Source organism: Oncorhynchus mykiss, chromosome 5 (genome assembly GCF_013265735.2).
Source record: "Oncorhynchus mykiss isolate Arlee chromosome 5, USDA_OmykA_1.1, whole genome shotgun sequence".
NCBI classification, from domain to species: domain Eukaryota; kingdom Metazoa; phylum Chordata; class Actinopteri; order Salmoniformes; family Salmonidae; genus Oncorhynchus; species Oncorhynchus mykiss.
In genome coordinates, this window is record NC_048569.1 from 93043481 (window position 1) to 93063495 (window position 20015).

Consider the following 20015-nt stretch of genomic DNA (forward strand, 5'->3'; position numbering starts at 1 on the left):
CAAGGCCATTGGCTCAGCTTACCCCAAGGCCATTGGCTCAGCTTACCCCAAGGCCATTGGCTCAACTTACCCCAAGGCCATTGGCTCAACTTACCCCAAGGCCATTGGCTCAACTTACCCCAAGGCCATTGGCTCAACTTACCCCAAGGCCATTGGCTCAGCTTACCCCAAGGCCATTGGCTCAGCTTACCCCAAGGCCATTGGCTCAGCTTACCCCAAGGCCATTGGCTCAACTTACCCCAAGGCCATTGGCTCAACTTACCCCAAGGCCATTGGCTCAACTTACCCCAAGGCCATTGGCTCAACTTACCCCAAGGCCATTGGCTCAACTTACCCCAAGGCCATTGGCTCAGCTTACCCCAAGGCCATTGGCTCAGCTTACCCCAAGGCCATTGGCTCAGCTTACCCCAAGGCCATTGGCTCAACTTACCCCAAGGCCATTGGCTCAGCTTACCCCAAGGCCATTGGCTCAGCTTACCCCAAGGCCATTGAGGAAGCACTTTCATGCTAGGTTTAGGAGCTCATATTGAAGGTTATAGAGACCCCAACTGATGTATAGAACAATCTTAAATTGATCTACTTTGGTTTGGATACAAGCATCATGAAACCTCGAACACAATCAATTAATTTGACTTGTTGAAAATGTGTTTTCTGGACCTAACTTGCTTGCTACTTTTTCCAATGTGGCTTCTTCCTTCACAGACGCCATGAAATGATGACCTCTTCCTAAATATTTGGTCACCTGATTAATTTTGTGTTTCCTAGAACAATGGTGGCTCAACTTACCCTTTTGGCTCAACTTACCCCACATCTCCCCTACGGGAAATCCAACATGTCCTCACCATGGGCTACTGAGGGTCAACCAGTGACGTGAGGGGACAACAATGCCCCCTCTCAGTAATCTAAGGTCATGCAAAAAAAATCATCCATATTAGTCAATGACTAACCACTTCCCCAGTCTAAAATGGGTCCGGCCCAATCTAACTAGTCAATGACAATAACCAAATCTACTTTTTGCTCTTGACCAATGGTTGTAGCCCAGCGTATTCCAAGGTGGTGTTAAAATATTGTAGTTCTACATTTGAGCCAGATAGTGGGAGTATAACATCAGAACTATGGAAGTCTATGGAATGATGTGACAGTATGGTCCTATACCAAATCGACCCCTAAACCCTATGCCCTATGCACTTGTGGAGATATGAGAGGATAGCATATTGTAACAGCTCCACCTTTCCTTCTGATAGGCTAGGTGGAAGTTTCAACATATTGATTAGAAGTTGAGTGAAGGATTTAGGGGTTGATTTGAGATTACGCCTATGACTTTAATAGCTGTCCATTGGTAAATAGGTATCAAAGTATACAACTTTGACAAATATAGCATGTTTACTATAAAACAAAATAGGAATAATCAGAACAATTGAAATGGAAAATACTTTTATTTAAGGCAGCACAAACGTTATAAAAATATTACAAATGCACTAAATATATCAAATTGATTTATCTTAACATCTAGAATCTGTGAGACAATCATTTACAATACACTTAAAATGAAAACATTAATACAAAAGACAAAACTCTCCATTGACATCATTTCAACAACAAAAAATCAATGTGAAAAACTGATTTGGATTCGCAAAAATATTTTTATCCACCAAACTTAAAACATTTTACTGCAGTGGGCTAAATCAAGGTCACAAGGTTGGTGTTTCTGGGTAGTCTTAAACAAATCTACTGTGAAACAAAAGTATACACCTCAAACACATGGTTATGGGTTTAAGACGACACCTGTACCATGTCAGATATAGAGTTTAAATGTATTACATTTTGAGTTTGCATCCCAATACTACACTTTAGATATATCACAGAAGACTAAAATATAACAAAACTGTTTGACAGAGAAACACCCAATTTTTTATTTTTTTTTGCAGTTTAAAAAAAATAGTGTTTATTAATTATGACCCATTAAGACTTTTTGTTGATTTCATGTAAAATTCACCATTAGTTGACAACTCAACCAAACGTAAATCAAAACTAGACGTTGAACTGACATCTGTGCCCAGTGTGTTAAACATGATATAAAAAAAATACAGACATGAAAAAAGGCTATTGTTGCGGTCTACAAACTTTCATCCGGTGTTTTTATTATACAGTGTTTTGTAATGAATACCATAAATTAACTGAACATTCAAACAGGTATCTCTCCCTCATACAGAGATGAGGCAGCATTCGCTTGGAAAAAAATCACACTTCCTGAATCACACTTCCTGATTTATAAACCAATAAGGAGATAATAACGAGTGTCTAGGAAAGCAATGTTCCCCCGGCTGGTAATGTACACTCTCCTGTTTTATGTGTCATTTCATGGGTATGCCACTGGATCTTATGTTGTTATATGCATGTATGTATCATGTACACGTGTGTGTGTGTGTGTGTGTCACATTTGTGTGTGTGTGTGTGTGTGTGTGTCACATTTGTGTGTGTGTGTGTCACATTTGTGTGTGTGTGTGTGTGTCACATTTGTGTGTGTGTGTGTGTGTGTCGTATTTTTGTGTGTGTGTGTGTGGTGTGTGTGTGTGTGTTCAGGCGTTGAGGGTATAGTCCTGTTTGTAGCAGCAGGGTCTGCAGACGGCTGTCACCAGCCCGTTGATGACCTGTAGGAAACAGATGATAAACTCCAACCCACTGAGACCCAGCAGGATGGACAGCAGAGTCACGTTCCACTCCACAATGCTGACAGGATATGAACAGTTAGACCACGTCTCCTGCTCAAACAGGTACCTGTAGACAAACACAGGGGGAAAGTTGTAATGTTGTGTATATATTCTGTAGTGTTGTGTATATATTCTATACATATTGGGTAGTATTGGGTAGTATTGTAGTTGTGTATATATTCTATACATATTGGGTAGTATTGGGTAGTATTGTAGTGTTGTGTATATATTCTGTAGTGTTGTGTATATATTCTATACATATTGGGTAGTATTGTAGTGTTGTGTATATATTCTATACTATTGGGTAGTATTGTAGTGTTGTGTATATATTCTATACATATTGGGTAGTATTGTAGTGTTGTGTATATATTCTGTAGTGTTGTGTATATATTCTATACATATTGGGTAGTATTGTAGTGTTGTGTATATATTCTATACTATTGGGTAGTATTGGGTAGTATTGTAGTGTTGTGTATATATTCTATACATATTGGGTAGTATTGGGTAGTATTGTAGTGTTGTGTATATATTCTGTAGTGTTGTGTATATATTCTATACTATTGGGTAGTATTGTTGATATTAAGTTTAGACGTTGCGAGGTGTTAAGAACAGGCTGTTATTTTTATACTACTTCAACCAGTGTTGGAGTACTAAACTACGCGTAGTTAAACATTTAACACCATTTTGCAGTAGCTTTGCTGCTACTTAAACTACATTTAAACCTACGTAGTGTTTTCGGTAGTGAAATACTTTCCTGCCATTGTAGCATTGTAGCTAACTATTGGCACTACACACTACTTTTTTTTTTTTGCAAAAAAGAAAAGACAATACCCACATGAAAAATACTATAGTATAATATGGTAGAAATACTATACTATTTCCTGTAGTGTTGTTGCAGACTTTACTGTAGTATTTCCTGTTGTGTTTTTGTGGACTAAATTCTGTAGAGACACTACAGTGGATACTGTAGTAGTTACTGTAGTGTATTGTAGTATTTCAAGTTAACTATAATATAAATACTGTAGTAAAAGAGAACTGTAGTATAAACTATAGTAATTAATGTTTGTTTTTTTGTGGATTGTAGTATAATGGTGTATTTGCTGTAGTGTTTTTACAGACATTACTGTAGTATTTACTAAAGTGTTTGTGTTTTATTATATTTGAAATAGAAGTCTTTGTCCTTCAGGAAACCTACTGGAGAAATACTAAAATAACACATTTTCTACCACCTGCAGGGAGTTAGGACTGGGATCTGAACAGGTAGTTCAGAGATCCTGTTCTTTTCTACATCCTGCAGGGAACACAATATATGGTCTATACTTGGCATGTAGGTTTTTCACTTATGGTTGCCACAAATTACGATATGTGGGAGGTGAATGGACAGGGTACATGTAAATTAAGTACCGCTTTTTTTTGTGGATAATACTGTAGTATTTACTAGAGTGCTTTTTTTGTGTGGATAGTATTTACTAAAGTGATGTTTTTATTCCATTTTTGGGGGAATGGCAAGCCAGACAAAATGAAACATGCCTATTTATATAATGAATATACATTTGAAGGGCAGAAATGATTTAATATTAATATCATTAGACCGCTCACTAAAGGCTTCAGTCATACAAAATATACGCTTAAATCTGAACTCGTTCTCTAACAGATTAGTAAGAATGGCCTTTTCCCCTTTATTCAGATTACAACCTCTCACTTTCAGTTATTTGAAAATTAAATAATCTCCAAAATGTCACTATTTTTAAAACAAGCCATAGAAAGTTGGTTGCAATTGAATTTTAATCCACCAGAAAAGACCAAACAAATATTACGGTTAAACTCGAATATACTAATTGATTGATTAATATACTAATTGATTGATTAATATACTAATTGATTGACTAATATACTAATTGATTGAGGGGTGGCAGGTAGCATAGTGGTTAGAGCGTTGGACCAGTAACCAAAAGGTTGCTGGATCGAATCCCTGAGCTGACAAGTAAACAGCATACAATGTGATTTTCTGGATTTTGGTTTTAGATTCTGTCTCTCACAGTTGAAGTGTACCTAAAAAAAATGACAGACCTCTACATGCTTTGTAAGTAGGAAAACCTGCAAAATCGGCAGTGTATCAAATACTTGTTCTCCCCACTGTATTTGTTGATCATGTATTTATTTTAGCAGGTAAATTGACTGAGAACACATTCTCATTTGCAGCAACGACCTGGGGAATAGTTACAGGGGAGAGGAGGGGGATGAATGAGCCAATTGTAAACTGGGGGTTATTAGGTGACCGTGATGGTTTGAGGGCCAGATTGGGAATTTAGCCAGGACACCTGTATATGGAAATATCTGCTCTATCCGAAATTACAACCAACTAATTGCAGCATTACCGCAAAAATGGAAGAGACAAGTGGTATGGGGAGAAAATTAGGAACTTGTCTGTTGACCCTGAATTAAAGACCAAAATTGGTTAAAGAAAATTGTGATAAATAAAAAAAGTATACCAGTTTCATTTAAGGATAAAAAAAATTGACAGCTGTGCCATACAGATCGTAAAATACACTACACAGGGCATTCGGAAAGTATTCAGACCCATTGACTTTTTGTTCCTCATCGATCTACACAAAATACCACATGAAGACAAAGCAAAAACAGGTTTTTAGGCATTTTTGCAAATGTATACGTTTTAAAAAATAAAAACAGAAATACTCAATTTACATAAGTAGGCCATTTGCTACGAGACTCAAAATTGAGGTCAGGTGCATTCTGTTTCCATTGATCATCCTTGAGATGTTTCTGAAACCAGTCTATATAAGGTCCAACAGTTGACAGTGCATGTGAGAGCAAAAACCAAGCCATGAGGTCGAAGGAATTGTCTGTAGAGCTCCAAGACAAGATCGTGTCGAGGCACAGATATGGGGACGGGTTCCAATTTCTGGAGCGTTGAAGGTCCCCAAGAACACAGTGGCCTCCATCATTCTTAAATGGAAGAAGTTTGGAACCACCAAGACTCTTCCTAGAGTTGGCTGCCCGGCCAAACTGAGCAATCGGGGGAGAAGGGCCTTGGTCACTCTGACAGAGCTCCAGAGTTCTTCTGTGGAGATGGAAGAACCTTCCAGAAGAACAACCATCTCTGCAGCATTCCACCAATCAGGCCTTTATGGTAGAGTGGCCTGACGCAAGCCACTCCTCAGTAAAAGGCACACGACAGCCCACTTGGAGTTTGCCAAAAAGGTACCTAAAGAATCTCAGGCCATGAGAAATAAGATTTTCTGGTCTGATGAAACCAAATTGAACTCTTTGGCCTAAATGCCAAGTGAGCAATTTCCGAATGCACTGTATACACAAGTACCAGTACCGAGTCCACAAGTGGACTCAATTCAAGTTGTAGAAACATCTCAAGGAGGATCAATGGAAACAGGACGCACCTGATCTCAATTTCGAGTCTCAAAGCCGAGGGTCTGAAATACCTTTTGTAAATAAGGTATTTATGTATAAAAACCTGTTTTCGCTTTGTCATTATGGGCTATTGTGTGTAGATTGATGAGGATTTTTTTTTATTAATTTCATCCATTTTATAATATGGCTGTGACGTAACAAAATGTGTAAAAAGTCAAGGGGTCTGAATACTTTCTAAACGCACTGTAGTCAAGTTATTGTTACTCGTAGACACCCTGGACCCACCCTCATTGGAGGAAAGGTGATACCTAGTACCTAAATTCCAACTGAATTTATTCAACTGAAATGCGTCTTCCGCATTTAACCCAACCCCTCTGAATCAGAGGGGGGGGGGGGGGGGGGCTGCCTTAATCAACATCCACGTCTTCCACGCCCGGGGAACTGTGGGTTAACTACCTTACTCAGGGGCAGAAGAACAGATTCTTACCTTGCTCGGGGATTCGATCCAAACACAACAGAAAAACAGACATTTGTTTCTAATTCAGAAACTAAACAAAGCTTTAATATCTAGAATATTTCCAGAATGAATTATTATATATTATTATAAATTATTATATATTATTATACATTATTATATATTGTTATATATTATTATATATTAGCACTAACCTTCCTCCCTTGTTGGCGAAGGGATAGGACCATCCCAGACCGGTGTCACACTGAGGTCCCTCCAACATGGCCATGGCAGAGATGACAAAACAGTACCCCGACCCGGCCAACCCAACTAACGCTGCCGTGACTGATCCACACATCTGGAATAAACACACACACACACATCTGTAATACACACACACATCTATAATACACACACACATCTATAATACACACACACACATCTATAATACACACACACATCTATAATACACACACATCTATAATACACACACACACATCTATAATACACACACACACATCTATAATATACACACACACATCTATAATACACACACACATCTATAATACACACACATCTATAATACACACACACACACATCTATAATACACACACACACACATCTATAATACACACACACACACACACATCTATAATACACACACACACACATCTTTAATACACACACACACATCTTTAATACACACACACACATCTATAATACACACACACACACATCTTTAATACACACACACACACACATCTTCAATACACACACACACACATCTATAATACACACACACACACACACATCTATAATACACACACACACACATCTATAATACACACACACACACACACACACACACACATCTATAATACACACACACACACACATCTATAATACACACACACATCTATAATACACACACACATCTATAATACACACACACACATCTATAATACACACACACACACATCTATAATACACACACACATCTATAATACACACACACACATCTTTAATACACACACACACACATCTATAATACACACATCTATAATACACACACACACATCTATAATACACACACACATCTATAATATACACACACATATTTATATATATATATAATGCACATATATAATACACATATATAATACACAAATACAATACACATATATAATATACAATATACATCTATAATACACATCATAATACACATATAATATACACGTATATAATACACATGTATTATATATGTGTATTATATACATCTATAATACACGCATACTTGTAAAACACACATATAATACACATCATAATATACACACTTATATAATACACATATATATATATACACACATATAATACACATGTATAATAAACATATGTAATACACATCTATAATACACATATATATATATATATATAATACATTAGTATATACTGTACACACATACACTACCGTTCAAAAGTTTGGGGTCACTTGGGAATGTCCTTGTTTTTTTAAAGAAAAACAATTTTTTTTTGTCCATTAAAATAACATCAAATTGATCAGAAAAGTGTGTAGACATGGTTAATGTTGTAAATGACTATTGTAGCTGGAAACGGCTGATTTGTTATGGAATAATCTACATAGGCGTACAGAGGTCCAATTTCAGCAACCATCACTCCTGTGTTCCAATGGCACGTTGTGTTAGCTAATCAAAGTTAATTTTAAAAGGTTAATTGATCATTAGAAAACCCTTTTGCAATTATGTTAGCACAGCTGAAAACTGTTGTGCTGATTAAAGAAGCAATAAAACTGTCCCTCTTTAGGCTAGTTGAGTATCTGGAGCATCAGCATTTGTGGGTTCAATTACAGGCTCAAAATGGCCAGAAGTACTTTCTTCTGAAACTCGTCGGTCTATTCTTATTCTGAGTAATGAAGGCCAAGATTGCCAAGAAACTTAAGATTTCGTACAACGCTGTGTACTACTCCCTTCACAGAACAGCGCAAACTGGCTCTAACCAGAATAGAAAGAGGAGTGGGAGGCCACGGTGCACAAAAGAGCAAGAGGACAAGTACATTAGTGTCTAGTTTGAGAAACAGACGCCTCACAAGTCCTCAACTCACAGCTTCATTAAATAGTACCTGCAAAACACCAGTCTCAACGTCAACAGTGAAGAGGCGACTCCGGGATGCTGGCCGTCTAGGCAGAGTTGAAAAGAAAAAGCCATATCTCAGACTGGCCAATAAAAAGAAAAGATTAAGATGGGCAGAAGAACACAGACACTGGACAGAGGAAGATTGGAAAAAAGAGATTTGGACAGACTAATATAAGTTTGAGGTGATCGGATCACAAAAAATAACATTTGTGAGACGCCGAAAAATCTGTCAAGCATGGTGGAGGCAATGTGATGGTCTGGGAGTGCTTTGGTGGTGGTCAAGTTTGTACAGGGTAAAAGGGACCTTGAAGAAGGAAGGCTATCACTCCATTTTGCAACGCCATGCCATACCCTCTGGACGGCGCTTAATTAGAGCCAATTTCCTCCTACAACATGACAATGATCCAAAGTACAGCTCCAAACTATGCAAGAACTATTTAGGGAAGAAGCAGTCAGCTGGTATTGTGTCTATAATGGAGTGACCAGCACAGTCACTGGATCTCAACCCTATTGAGCTGTTGTGGGAGGAGCTTGACCGTATGGTATGTAGGAAGTGCCCATCAAGCCAATCCAACTTGTGGGAGGTGCTTCAGGAAGTATGTGGTGAAATCTCTTCAGATTACCTCAACAAATTGACAAATAGAATGCCAAAGGTCTGCAAGGCTGTAATTGCTACAAATGGAGGATTCTTTGACGAGAGCAAAGTTTGAAGGACCCAATTATCATTTCAATTAAAAATCATTATTTATAACCTTGTCAACGTTTTCATTATATTTTCTATTCATTTTGCAATTAATTTCATGTATGTTTTCATGGAAAACACAGACATTTCTAAGTGACCCCAAACTTTCGAACGGTAGTGTATATACAGTGCCTTGCGAAAGTATTCGGCCCCCTTGAACTTTGCGACCTTTTGCCACATTTCAGGCTTCAAACATAAAGATATAAAACTGTATTTTTTTGTGAAGAATCAACAACAAGTGGGACACAATCATGAAGTGGAACGACATTTATTGGATATTTCAAACATTTTTAACAAATCAAAAACTGAAAAATTGGGCGTGCAAAATTATTCAGCCCTCTTAAGTTAATACTTTGTAGCGCCACCTTTTGCTGCGATTACAGCTGTAAGTCGCTTGGGGTATGTCTCTATCAGTTTTGCACATCGAGAGACTGAAATTTTTTCCCATTCCTCCTTGTAAAACAGCTCGAGCTCAGTGAGGTTGGATGGAGAGCATTTGTGAACCGCAGTTTTCAGTTCTTTCCACAGATTCTCGATTGGATTCAGGTCTGGACTTTGACTTGGCCATTCTAACACCTGGATATGTTTATTTTTGAACCATTCCATTGTAGATTTTGCTTTATGTTTTGGATCATTGTCTTGTTGGAAGACAAATCTCCGTCCCAGTCTCAGGTCTTTTGCAGACTCCATCAGGTTTTCTTCCAGAATGGTCCTGTATTTGGCCCCATCCATCTTCCCATCAATTTTAACCATCTTCCCTGTCCCTGCTGAAGAAAAGCAGGCCCAAACCATGATGCTGCCACCACCATGTTTGACAGTGGGGATGGTGTGTTCAGGGTGATGAGCTGTGTTGCTTTTACACCAAACATAACGTTTTGCATTGTTGCCAAAAAGTTACATTTTGGTTTCATCTGACCAGAGCACCTTCTTCCACATGTTTGGTGTGTCTCCCAGGTGGCTTGTGGCAAACTTTAAACAACACTTTTTATGGATATCTTTAAGAAATGGCTTTCTTCTTGCCACTCTTCCATAAAGGCCAGATTTGTGCAATATACGACTGATTGTTGTCCTATGGACAGAGTCTCCCACCTCAGCTGTAGATCTCTGCAGTTCATCCAGAGTGATCATGGGCCTCTTGGCTGCATCTCTGATCAGTCTTCTCCTTGTATGAGCTGAAAGTTTAGAGGGACGGCCAGGTCTTGGTAGATTTGCAGTGGTCTGATACTCCTTCCATTTCAATATTAATCGCTTGCACAGTGCTCCTTGGGATGTTTAAAGCTTGGGAAATCTTTTTGTATCCAAATCCGGCTTTAAACTTCTTCACAACAGTATCTCGGACCTGCCTGGTGTGTTCCTTGTTCTTCATGATGCTCTCTGCGCTTTTGACGGACCTCTGAGACTATCACAGTGCAGGTGCATTTATACGGAGACTTGATTACACACAGGTGGATTGTATTTATCATCATTAGTCATTTAGGTCAACATTGGATCATTCAGAGATCCTCACTGAACTTCTGGAGAGAGTTTGCTGCACTGAAAGTAAAGGGGCTGAATAATTTTGCACGCCCAATTTTTAAGTTTTTGATTTGTTAAAAAAGTTTGAAATATCCAATAAATGTCGTTCCACTTCATGATTGTGTCCCACTTGTTGTTGATTCTTCACAAAAAAATACAGTTTTATATCTTTATGTTTGAAGCCTGAAATGTAGCAAAAGGTCGCAAAGTTCAAGGGGGCCGAATACTTTCGCAAGGCACTGTATATATATATATATCTCTCTTTCTCACACACACACACGCGCACGCGGTCAGGCCTGCCTGCTACACCCAGAACAGCTGCATAACAATCCCCATGAGAGGAGTGTGTGGGTGTGTGAGGAGAAATGTTGGCTGTTACAAAACATCTTGTACACAGATAAGGTTCAGCTCCTCTTCCCGGCCCAGATGCTTTGTACTCCCTGATGGTGAGGCCTCCTCCTCATATCATTAGTGTACCCGCTAATAGTGTTACAATGGCCCTATGTATAATTAGCTAAGCATAGCCTACCTAGTTTTTGCATTAGCTTAGCACAAGTGTTAAAATTGACCTTTTGTAATATCAGTGATTTTATATTTATAGGATCAAAGCTATAAAAGAAAATAAAAGAAAAGTGGTGGACAGTTTGATGGAAAAAGCTTGAAATACAGTTTAAAATCCAGGCACGTCACATGACCACGTCACATGACCACGTCACATGACCACGTCACATGACCACGTCACATGACCACGTCACATGACCACGTCACATGACCTCACAATACACAAGGCCCCTTAATGACGGGACGTAACCAAAGCATCAGTACTCACCACGAGGCTTTCATTCCAACAGCAGCCTGCACATTTCCCGAGGCTGATGAACACACCAGCAGGCAGGAACATCTACAGAGACACACACACAACGGGGGAAAATCTCAGGAACATCTACAGAGACACACACACACAACGGGGGAAAATCTCAGGAACATCTACAGAGACACACACACACACAACGGGGGAAATCTCAGGAACATCTACAGAGACACACACACAACGGGGGAAAATCTCAGGAACATCTACAGAGACACACACATACACAACGGGGGGAAAATCTCAGGAACATCTACAGAGACACACACACAACGGGGGAAAATCTCAGGAACACCTACAGAGACACACACACAACGGGGGAAAATCTAAGGAACATTTACAGAGACACACACACAACGGGGGGAAATCTCAGGAACATCTACAGAGACACACACACAACGGGGGAAAATCTCGGGAACATCTACAGAGACACTCACACAACGGGGGAAAATCTCAGGAACATCTACAGAGACGCACACACAACGGGGGAAAATCTCAGGAACATCTACAGAGACACACACACAACGGGGGGAAATATCAGGAACATCTACAGAGACGCACACACAACGGGGGAAAATCTCAGGAACATCTACAGAGACACACACAACGGGGGAAAATCTCAGGAACATCTACAGAGACACACACACAACGGGGTAAAATATCAGGAACATCTACAGAGAAACTCACACAACGGGGGAAAATCTCAGGAACATCTACAGAGACACACACACAACAGGGGAAAATCTCAGGAACATCTACAGACACACACACAACGGGGGGAAATCTCAGGAACATCTACAGAGACACTCACACAACGGGGGAAAATCTCAGGAACATCTACAGAGACGCACACACAACGGGGGAAAATCTCAGGAACATCTACAGAGACACACACACAACGGGGGAAAATCTCAGGAACATCTACAGACACACACACAACGGGGGAAAATCTCAGGAACATCTACAGAGACACACACACAACGGGGGAAAATCTCAGGAACATCTACAGAGACACACACAACGGGGGAAAATCTCAGGAACATCTACAGACACACACACAACGGGGGAAATCTCAGGAACATCTACAGACACTCACACAACGGGGGAAAATCTCAGGAACATCTACAGAGACACACACACAACGGGGGAAAATCTCAGGAACATCTACAGAGACACACACACACAACGGGGGAAAATCTCAGGAACATCTACCGAGACACTCACACACACAACAGGGGGGAAATCTCAGGAACATCTACAGACACTCACACAACGGGGGAAAATCTCAGGAACATCTACAGAGACACACACACAACGGGGGAAAATCTCAGGAACATCTACAGAGACACACACACACAACGGGGGAAAATCTCAGGAACATCTACAGAGACACACACACAACGGGGGAAAATCTCAGGAACATCTACAGAGACACACACACACACAACAGGGGGGAAATCTCAGGAACATCTACAGAGACACACACACAACGGGGGAAAATCTCAGGAACACCTACAGAGACACACACACAACGGGGGAAAATCTCAGGAACATTTACAGAGACACACACACAACGGGGGAAAATCTCAGGAACATCTACAGAGACACACACACAACAGGGGAAAATCTCAGGAACATCTACAGAGACACACACACAACGGGGGAAAATCTCAGGAACATCTACAGACACACACACAACGGGGGAAAATCTCAGGAACATCTACAGAGACACACACACAACGGGGGAAAATCTCAGGAACATCTACAGAGACACACACACACAACGGGGGAAATCTCAGGAACATCTACAGAGACACACACACAACGGGGGAAAATCTCAGGAACATCTACAGAGACACACACATACACAACGGGGGGAAAATCTCAGGAACATCTACAGAGACACACACACAACGGGGGAAAATCTCAGGAACATCTACAGAGACACTCACACAACGGGGGAAAATCTCAGGAACATCTACAGAGACGCACACACAACGGGGGAAAATCTCAGGAACATCTACAGAGACACACACACAACGGGGGGAAATATCAGGAACATCTACAGAGACGCACACACAACGGGGGAAAATCTCAGGAACATCTACAGAGACACACACACAACGGGGGAAAATATCAGGAACATCTACAGAGACACTCACACAACGGGGGAAAATCTCAGGAACATCTACAGAGACACACACAACGGGGGAAAATCTCAGGAACATCTACAGAGACACACACACAACGGGGGAAAATCTCAGGAACATCTACAGAGACACTCACACAACGGGGGAAAATCTCAGGAACATCTACAGAGACACACACACAACAGGGGAAAATCTCAGGAACATCTACAGACACACACACAACGGGGGGAAATCTCAGGAACATCTACAGAGACACTCACACAACGGGGGAAAATCTCAGGAACATCTACAGAGACGCACAAACAACGGGGGAAAATCTCAGGAACATCTACAGAGACACACACACAACGGGGGAAAATCTCAGGAACATCTACAGACACACACACAACGGGGGAAAATCTCAGGAACATCTACAGAGACACACACACAACGGGGGAAAATCTCAGGAACATCTACAGACACACACACACAACGGGGGAAAATCTCAGGAACATCTACCGAGACACTCACACACACAACAGGGGGGAAATCTCAGGAACATCTACAGACACTCACACAACGGGGGAAAATCTCAGGAACATCTACAGAGACACACACACAACGGGGGAAAATCTCAGGAACATCTACAGAGACACACACACACAACGGGGGAAAATCTCAGGAACATCTACAGAGACACACACACAACGGGGGAAAATCTCAGGAACATCTACAGAGACACACACACACACAACAGGGGGGAAATCTCAGGAACATCTACAGAGACACACACACAACGGGGGAAAATCTCAGGAACACCTACAGAGACACTCACACAACGGGGGAAAATCTCAGGAACATTTACAGAGACACACACACAACGGGGGAAAATCTCAGGAACATCTACAGAGACACACACACAACAGGGGAAAATCTCAGGAACATCTACAGAGACACACACACAACGGGGGAAAATCTCAGGAACATCTACAGACACACACACAACGGGGGAAAATCTCAGGAACATCTACAGAGACACACAACGGGGGAAAATCTCAGGAACATCTACAGAGACGCACACACAACGGGGGAAAATCTCAGGAACATCTACAGAGACACACACACAACGGGGGAAAATCTCAGGAACATCTACAGACACACACACAACGGGGGAAAATCTCAGGAACATCTACAGAGACACTCACACAACGGGGGAAAATCTCAGGAACATCTACAGAGACGCACACACAACGGGGGAAAATCTCAGGAACATCTACAGAGACGCACACACAACGGGGGAAAATCTCAGGAACATCTACAGAGACACACACACAACGGGGGAAAATCTCAGGAACATCTACAGACACACACACAACGGGGGAAAATCTCAGGAACATCTACAGAGACACACACACAACGGGGGAAAATCTCAGGAACATCTACAGAGACACACACAACGGGGGAAAATCTCAGGAACATCTACAGACACACACACAACGGGGGAAATCTCAGGAACATCTACAGACACTCACACAACGGGGGAAAATCTCAGGAACATCTACAGAGACACACACACAACGGGGGAAAATCTCAGGAACATCTACAGAGACACACACACACAACGGGGGAAAATCTCAGGAACATCTACAGAGACACACACACAACAGGGGAAAATCTCAGGAACATCTACAGAGACACACACACAACGGGGGAAAATCTCAGGAACATCTACAGACACACACACAACGGGGGAAAATCTCAGGAACATCTACAGAGACACACACACAACGGGGGAAAATCTCAGGAACATCTACAGAGACACACACACACAACGGGGGAAATCTCAGGAACATCTACAGAGACACACACACAACGGGGGAAAATCTCAGGAACATCTACAGAGACACACACATACACAACGGGGGGAAAATCTCAGGAACATCTACAGAGACACACACACACAACGGGGGAAAATCTCAGGAACATCTACAGAGACACTCACACAACGGGGGAAAATCTCAGGAACATCTACAGAGACGCACACACAACGGGGGAAAATCTCAGGAACATCTACAGAGACACACACACAACGGGGGGAAATATCAGGAACATCTACAGAGACGCACACACAACAGGGGAAAATCTCAGGAACATCTACAGAGACACACACACAACGGGGGAAAATATCAGGAACATCTACAGAGACACTCACACAACGGGGGAAAATCTCAGGAACATCTACAGAGACACACACAACGGGGGAAAATCTCAGGAACATCTACAGAGACACACACACAACGGGGGAAAATCTCAGGAACATCTACAGAGACACACACACAACGGGGGAAAATATCAGGAACATCTACAGAGACACTCACACAACGGGGGAAAATCTCAGGAACATCTACAGAGACACACACACAACAGGGGAAAATCTCAGGAACATCTACAGACACACACACAACGGGGGGAAATCTCAGGAACATCTACAGAGACACTCACACAACGGGGGAAAATCTCAGGAACATCTACAGAGACGCACACACAACGGGGGAAAATCTCAGGAACATCTACAGAGACACACACACAACGGGGGAAAATCTCAGGAACATCTACAGACACACACACAACGGGGGAAAATCTCAGGAACATCTACAGAGACACACACACAACGGGGGAAAATCTCAGGAACATCTACAGACACACACACACAACGGGGGAAAATCTCAGGAACATCTACCGAGACACTCACACACACAACAGGGGGGAAATCTCAGGAACATCTACAGACACTCACACAACGGGGGAAAATCTCAGGAACATCTACAGAGACACACACACAACGGGGGAAAATCTCAGGAACATCTACAGACACACACACAACGGGGGAAAATCTCAGGAACATCTACAGAGACACACAACGGGGGAAAATCTCAGGAACATCTACAGAGACACACACAACGGGGGAAAATCTCAGGAACATCTACAGACACACACACAACGGGGGAAAATCTCAGGAACATCTACAGAGACACACACACAACGGGGGAAATCTCAGGAACATCTACAGAGACACACACACAACGGGGGAAAATCTCAGGAACATCTACAGAGACACACACACAACGGGGGAAAATCTCAGGAACATCTACAGAGACACACACACAACGGGGGAAAATCTCAGGAACATCTACAGAGACACACACAACGGTGGGAAAATATCAGGTTCTGCCTCGGTATATTATTTCAGCGCATCAATTCATCATCTATAGACAGTATCCTCAAGAGCTATGTTGTTGTAGTACTGTATTGTACTGAACTGTACTGTACAACTGTCGCTAATCACAACAACAACAAAAATATGCTCCATTAGCCACCTTTTATTGAACCTGTTGTAGGTGTCTGGTAAAATAAAACTCCTAGGGTTTGTTGGAGGAAGAGCTGACAACCATTTCCTTTGTCTCCTATTGTATCTACACAGTTAGGAAAACAGCTGAGGGAAGGTCAAAACATCCAGGATACAGCCATGTAGCCTCAACCCCACTCTTACAAAAAAAGGCAAAAGATCAATTCCTTACACACATCGATTTACTAAAATCAGATTAGCACCTGTGTCAGATTAATACCCGTGTCAGATTAATACCCGTGTCAGATTAGCACCTGTGTCAGATTAATACCTGTGTCAGATTAGCACCTGTGTCAGATTAATACCCGTGTCAGATTAGCACCTGTCAGATTAGCACCTGTGTCAGATGAATACCCGTGTCAGATTAGCACCTGTCAGATTAGCACCTGTCAGATTAATACCTGTTTCATATTAGCATGTGCTTTTATCTGAAAGGAAATACAAGACCAAAATATGAAACTATTATAACTTCCCTAAAGTTCTCCTAATTATCTTGATATTTTATTTTACCTTTTGTTCCCTGGACCGCTTCTTAACCTGACCCATAAACCGTCAACTCAACAGTACTACAACTGTAGCCGGTGTAGTAACAACAAGATGACATATACTGTAGCTACTCAAATCAAATCAAATGTATTTATATAGCCCTTCTTACATCAGCTGATATCTCAAAGTGCTGTACAGAAACACAGTCTAAAACCCCAAACAGCAAGCAATGCAGGTGTAGAAGCACGGTGGCTTGGAAAAACTCCCTAGAAAGGCCAAAACCTAGGAAGAAACCTAGAGAGGAACCAGGCTATGAGGGGTGGCCAGTCCTCTTCAGGCTGTGCTGGGTGGAGATTATAACAGAACATGGCCAAGATGTTCAAATGTTCATAGATGACCAGCATGGTCAAATAATAATAATCACAGTAGTTGTCGAGGGTGCAGCAAGTCAGCACCTCAGGAGTAAATGTCAGTTGGCTGATCATTAAGAGTATCTCTACCGCTCCTGCTGTCTCTAGAGAGTTGAAAACTACTCACCAATGCGCCTCCCCCTCCGATGCCCATCATGAACCAGACCAGCCTGGACAGTTTCCCCTCTTGCAAGTATTGGGTCGTTCCTCCGGGGAAGAACAGCAGAACGTTAGCCACAATACAGCACACCGCCAGGGGCAGGAGGGCAAAGCCCAGCGACCGCACAAAACCCGTAGAGCACATCGCCCCTACCACACAGGAGGACGAGGAGGAGAGGAATGGAGAGGAGGAGTGGAGCGGGGATCACCAAGGAGACCAGCGAGTGGAGAGAGGAGTGGAGAAATGCAGAGAGAGGGTTAGAGGATCCGTGAAGAGAGGAATGGAGAGAGAGAGAGGAAGGTCTGGGGTCTGTTCACAGCTGTAATCCAGGAAGGAAACTGAATGGTTTCCCTGGTGTGGATGGGTTTTAACTGAACCCTCCACCTCCTGAGAGTCTGAGGTTGATGACGCAACCAGCTCCATTTTAAGGCGAGGGACCTGAGTGGAACGGACGCCACAGGAAGAGAGAAGGGTGAGAGTCTTGAGCCCTGACCAATCCCTCAGGGCCGGAAAGCATTCTGTCCGAAAAACTATGAAAAATCCCTTAGGAATTCAGAGAGCGAGCGAGGGGGGGGGGGGGGCAGAGAGTAAGAAAGAAAGTGACAGAGTGAGAGAAAAAGAGAGACCGAGAGCAATAAAGAGGGAGTATGTGTTTGTGTTTTGATGTGATTCCCCATTGACAGCTAGTCTTACTGGGGTCTGACACATGACTAAAAATACATTACAATTGACTCATATTTATGGAACCTCCTCCACTACTCCACAATACTCCAGGGGGCGGTGAACTGTGAACGCCCTGACAAAGTTAACCAACGGGTCAACAGACCACTACAAAGAATATACAGTGTGAACAGTAGAGTATTTTGGTTTGTAAAAGCAGATACAATCCCTTTTACGTATTTATTTGAACAGTGAAGCTAAAACAATGGCTGCCCTCCAGGACATCTACAGCACCTGGTGTCACAGAGAGACCAAGACCAAGATCATCGAGAACCTCAACCATTCTACAGAGCATTTGGAAAGTATTCAGACCTCTTGACTTGTTCCACATTTTGTTACATTACAGCCTTTTTCTAAAATTGACTTTTTTAATAATCCTCGCCAATCTACACACAATATCCCATAATGACAAAGCAAAAACAGTTTTAAAAAAAATATTTATGCAAATGTTTGAAAAAACATACCTTATTTACATAAGTTTAAAAAAGTACCCTTTGCTATGAGACTCATAATAAGCTCAGGTGCATCCTGTTTCCTTTGATCATCCATGAGATGTTTCTACAAGTTGATTGGAGTTCACCTGTGGTAAATTCAATTGATTGGACATGATTTTGATTTGTCAGAACAAAAACCAAGCTATGAGGGTGAAGGAATTGTCCGTAGAGCTCGGCGACAGGATTGTGTCGAGGCACAGATCTGGGGAAGGGTACCAAAACATTTCTGCAGCATTGAAGTGGCCTCTATCATTCTTAAATGGAAGAAATTTGGAACCACCAAGACTCTTCCTAGAGCTGGCCACCCTGCCAAACTGAGCAATCGGGGAAGAAGGGCCTTGGTCGGGGAGGTGACCAAGAACCCGATGGTCACTCTGACAG

The 20015-nt window shown here is 41.8% G+C and overlaps 1 protein-coding gene across 1 annotated transcript; it reads right to left on the reverse strand.

The window, feature by feature from the left end:
* Window positions 1–1417: 1417 nt before the first annotated feature.
* Window positions 1418–18821, reverse strand: tm4sf18 (transmembrane 4 L six family member 18). The gene is made up of 4 exons (XM_036978837.1): window positions 18388–18821; window positions 11791–11862; window positions 6768–6910; window positions 1418–2778 (listed from the first exon to the last, which is right to left on the reverse strand). The coding sequence occupies exons 1-4, from the start codon at window positions 18562–18564 to the stop codon at window positions 2580–2582; spliced, it is 591 nt and encodes a 196-aa protein (XP_036834732.1). The 5' UTR covers window positions 18565–18821; the 3' UTR covers window positions 1418–2579.
* Window positions 18822–20015: the final 1194 nt, after the last annotated feature.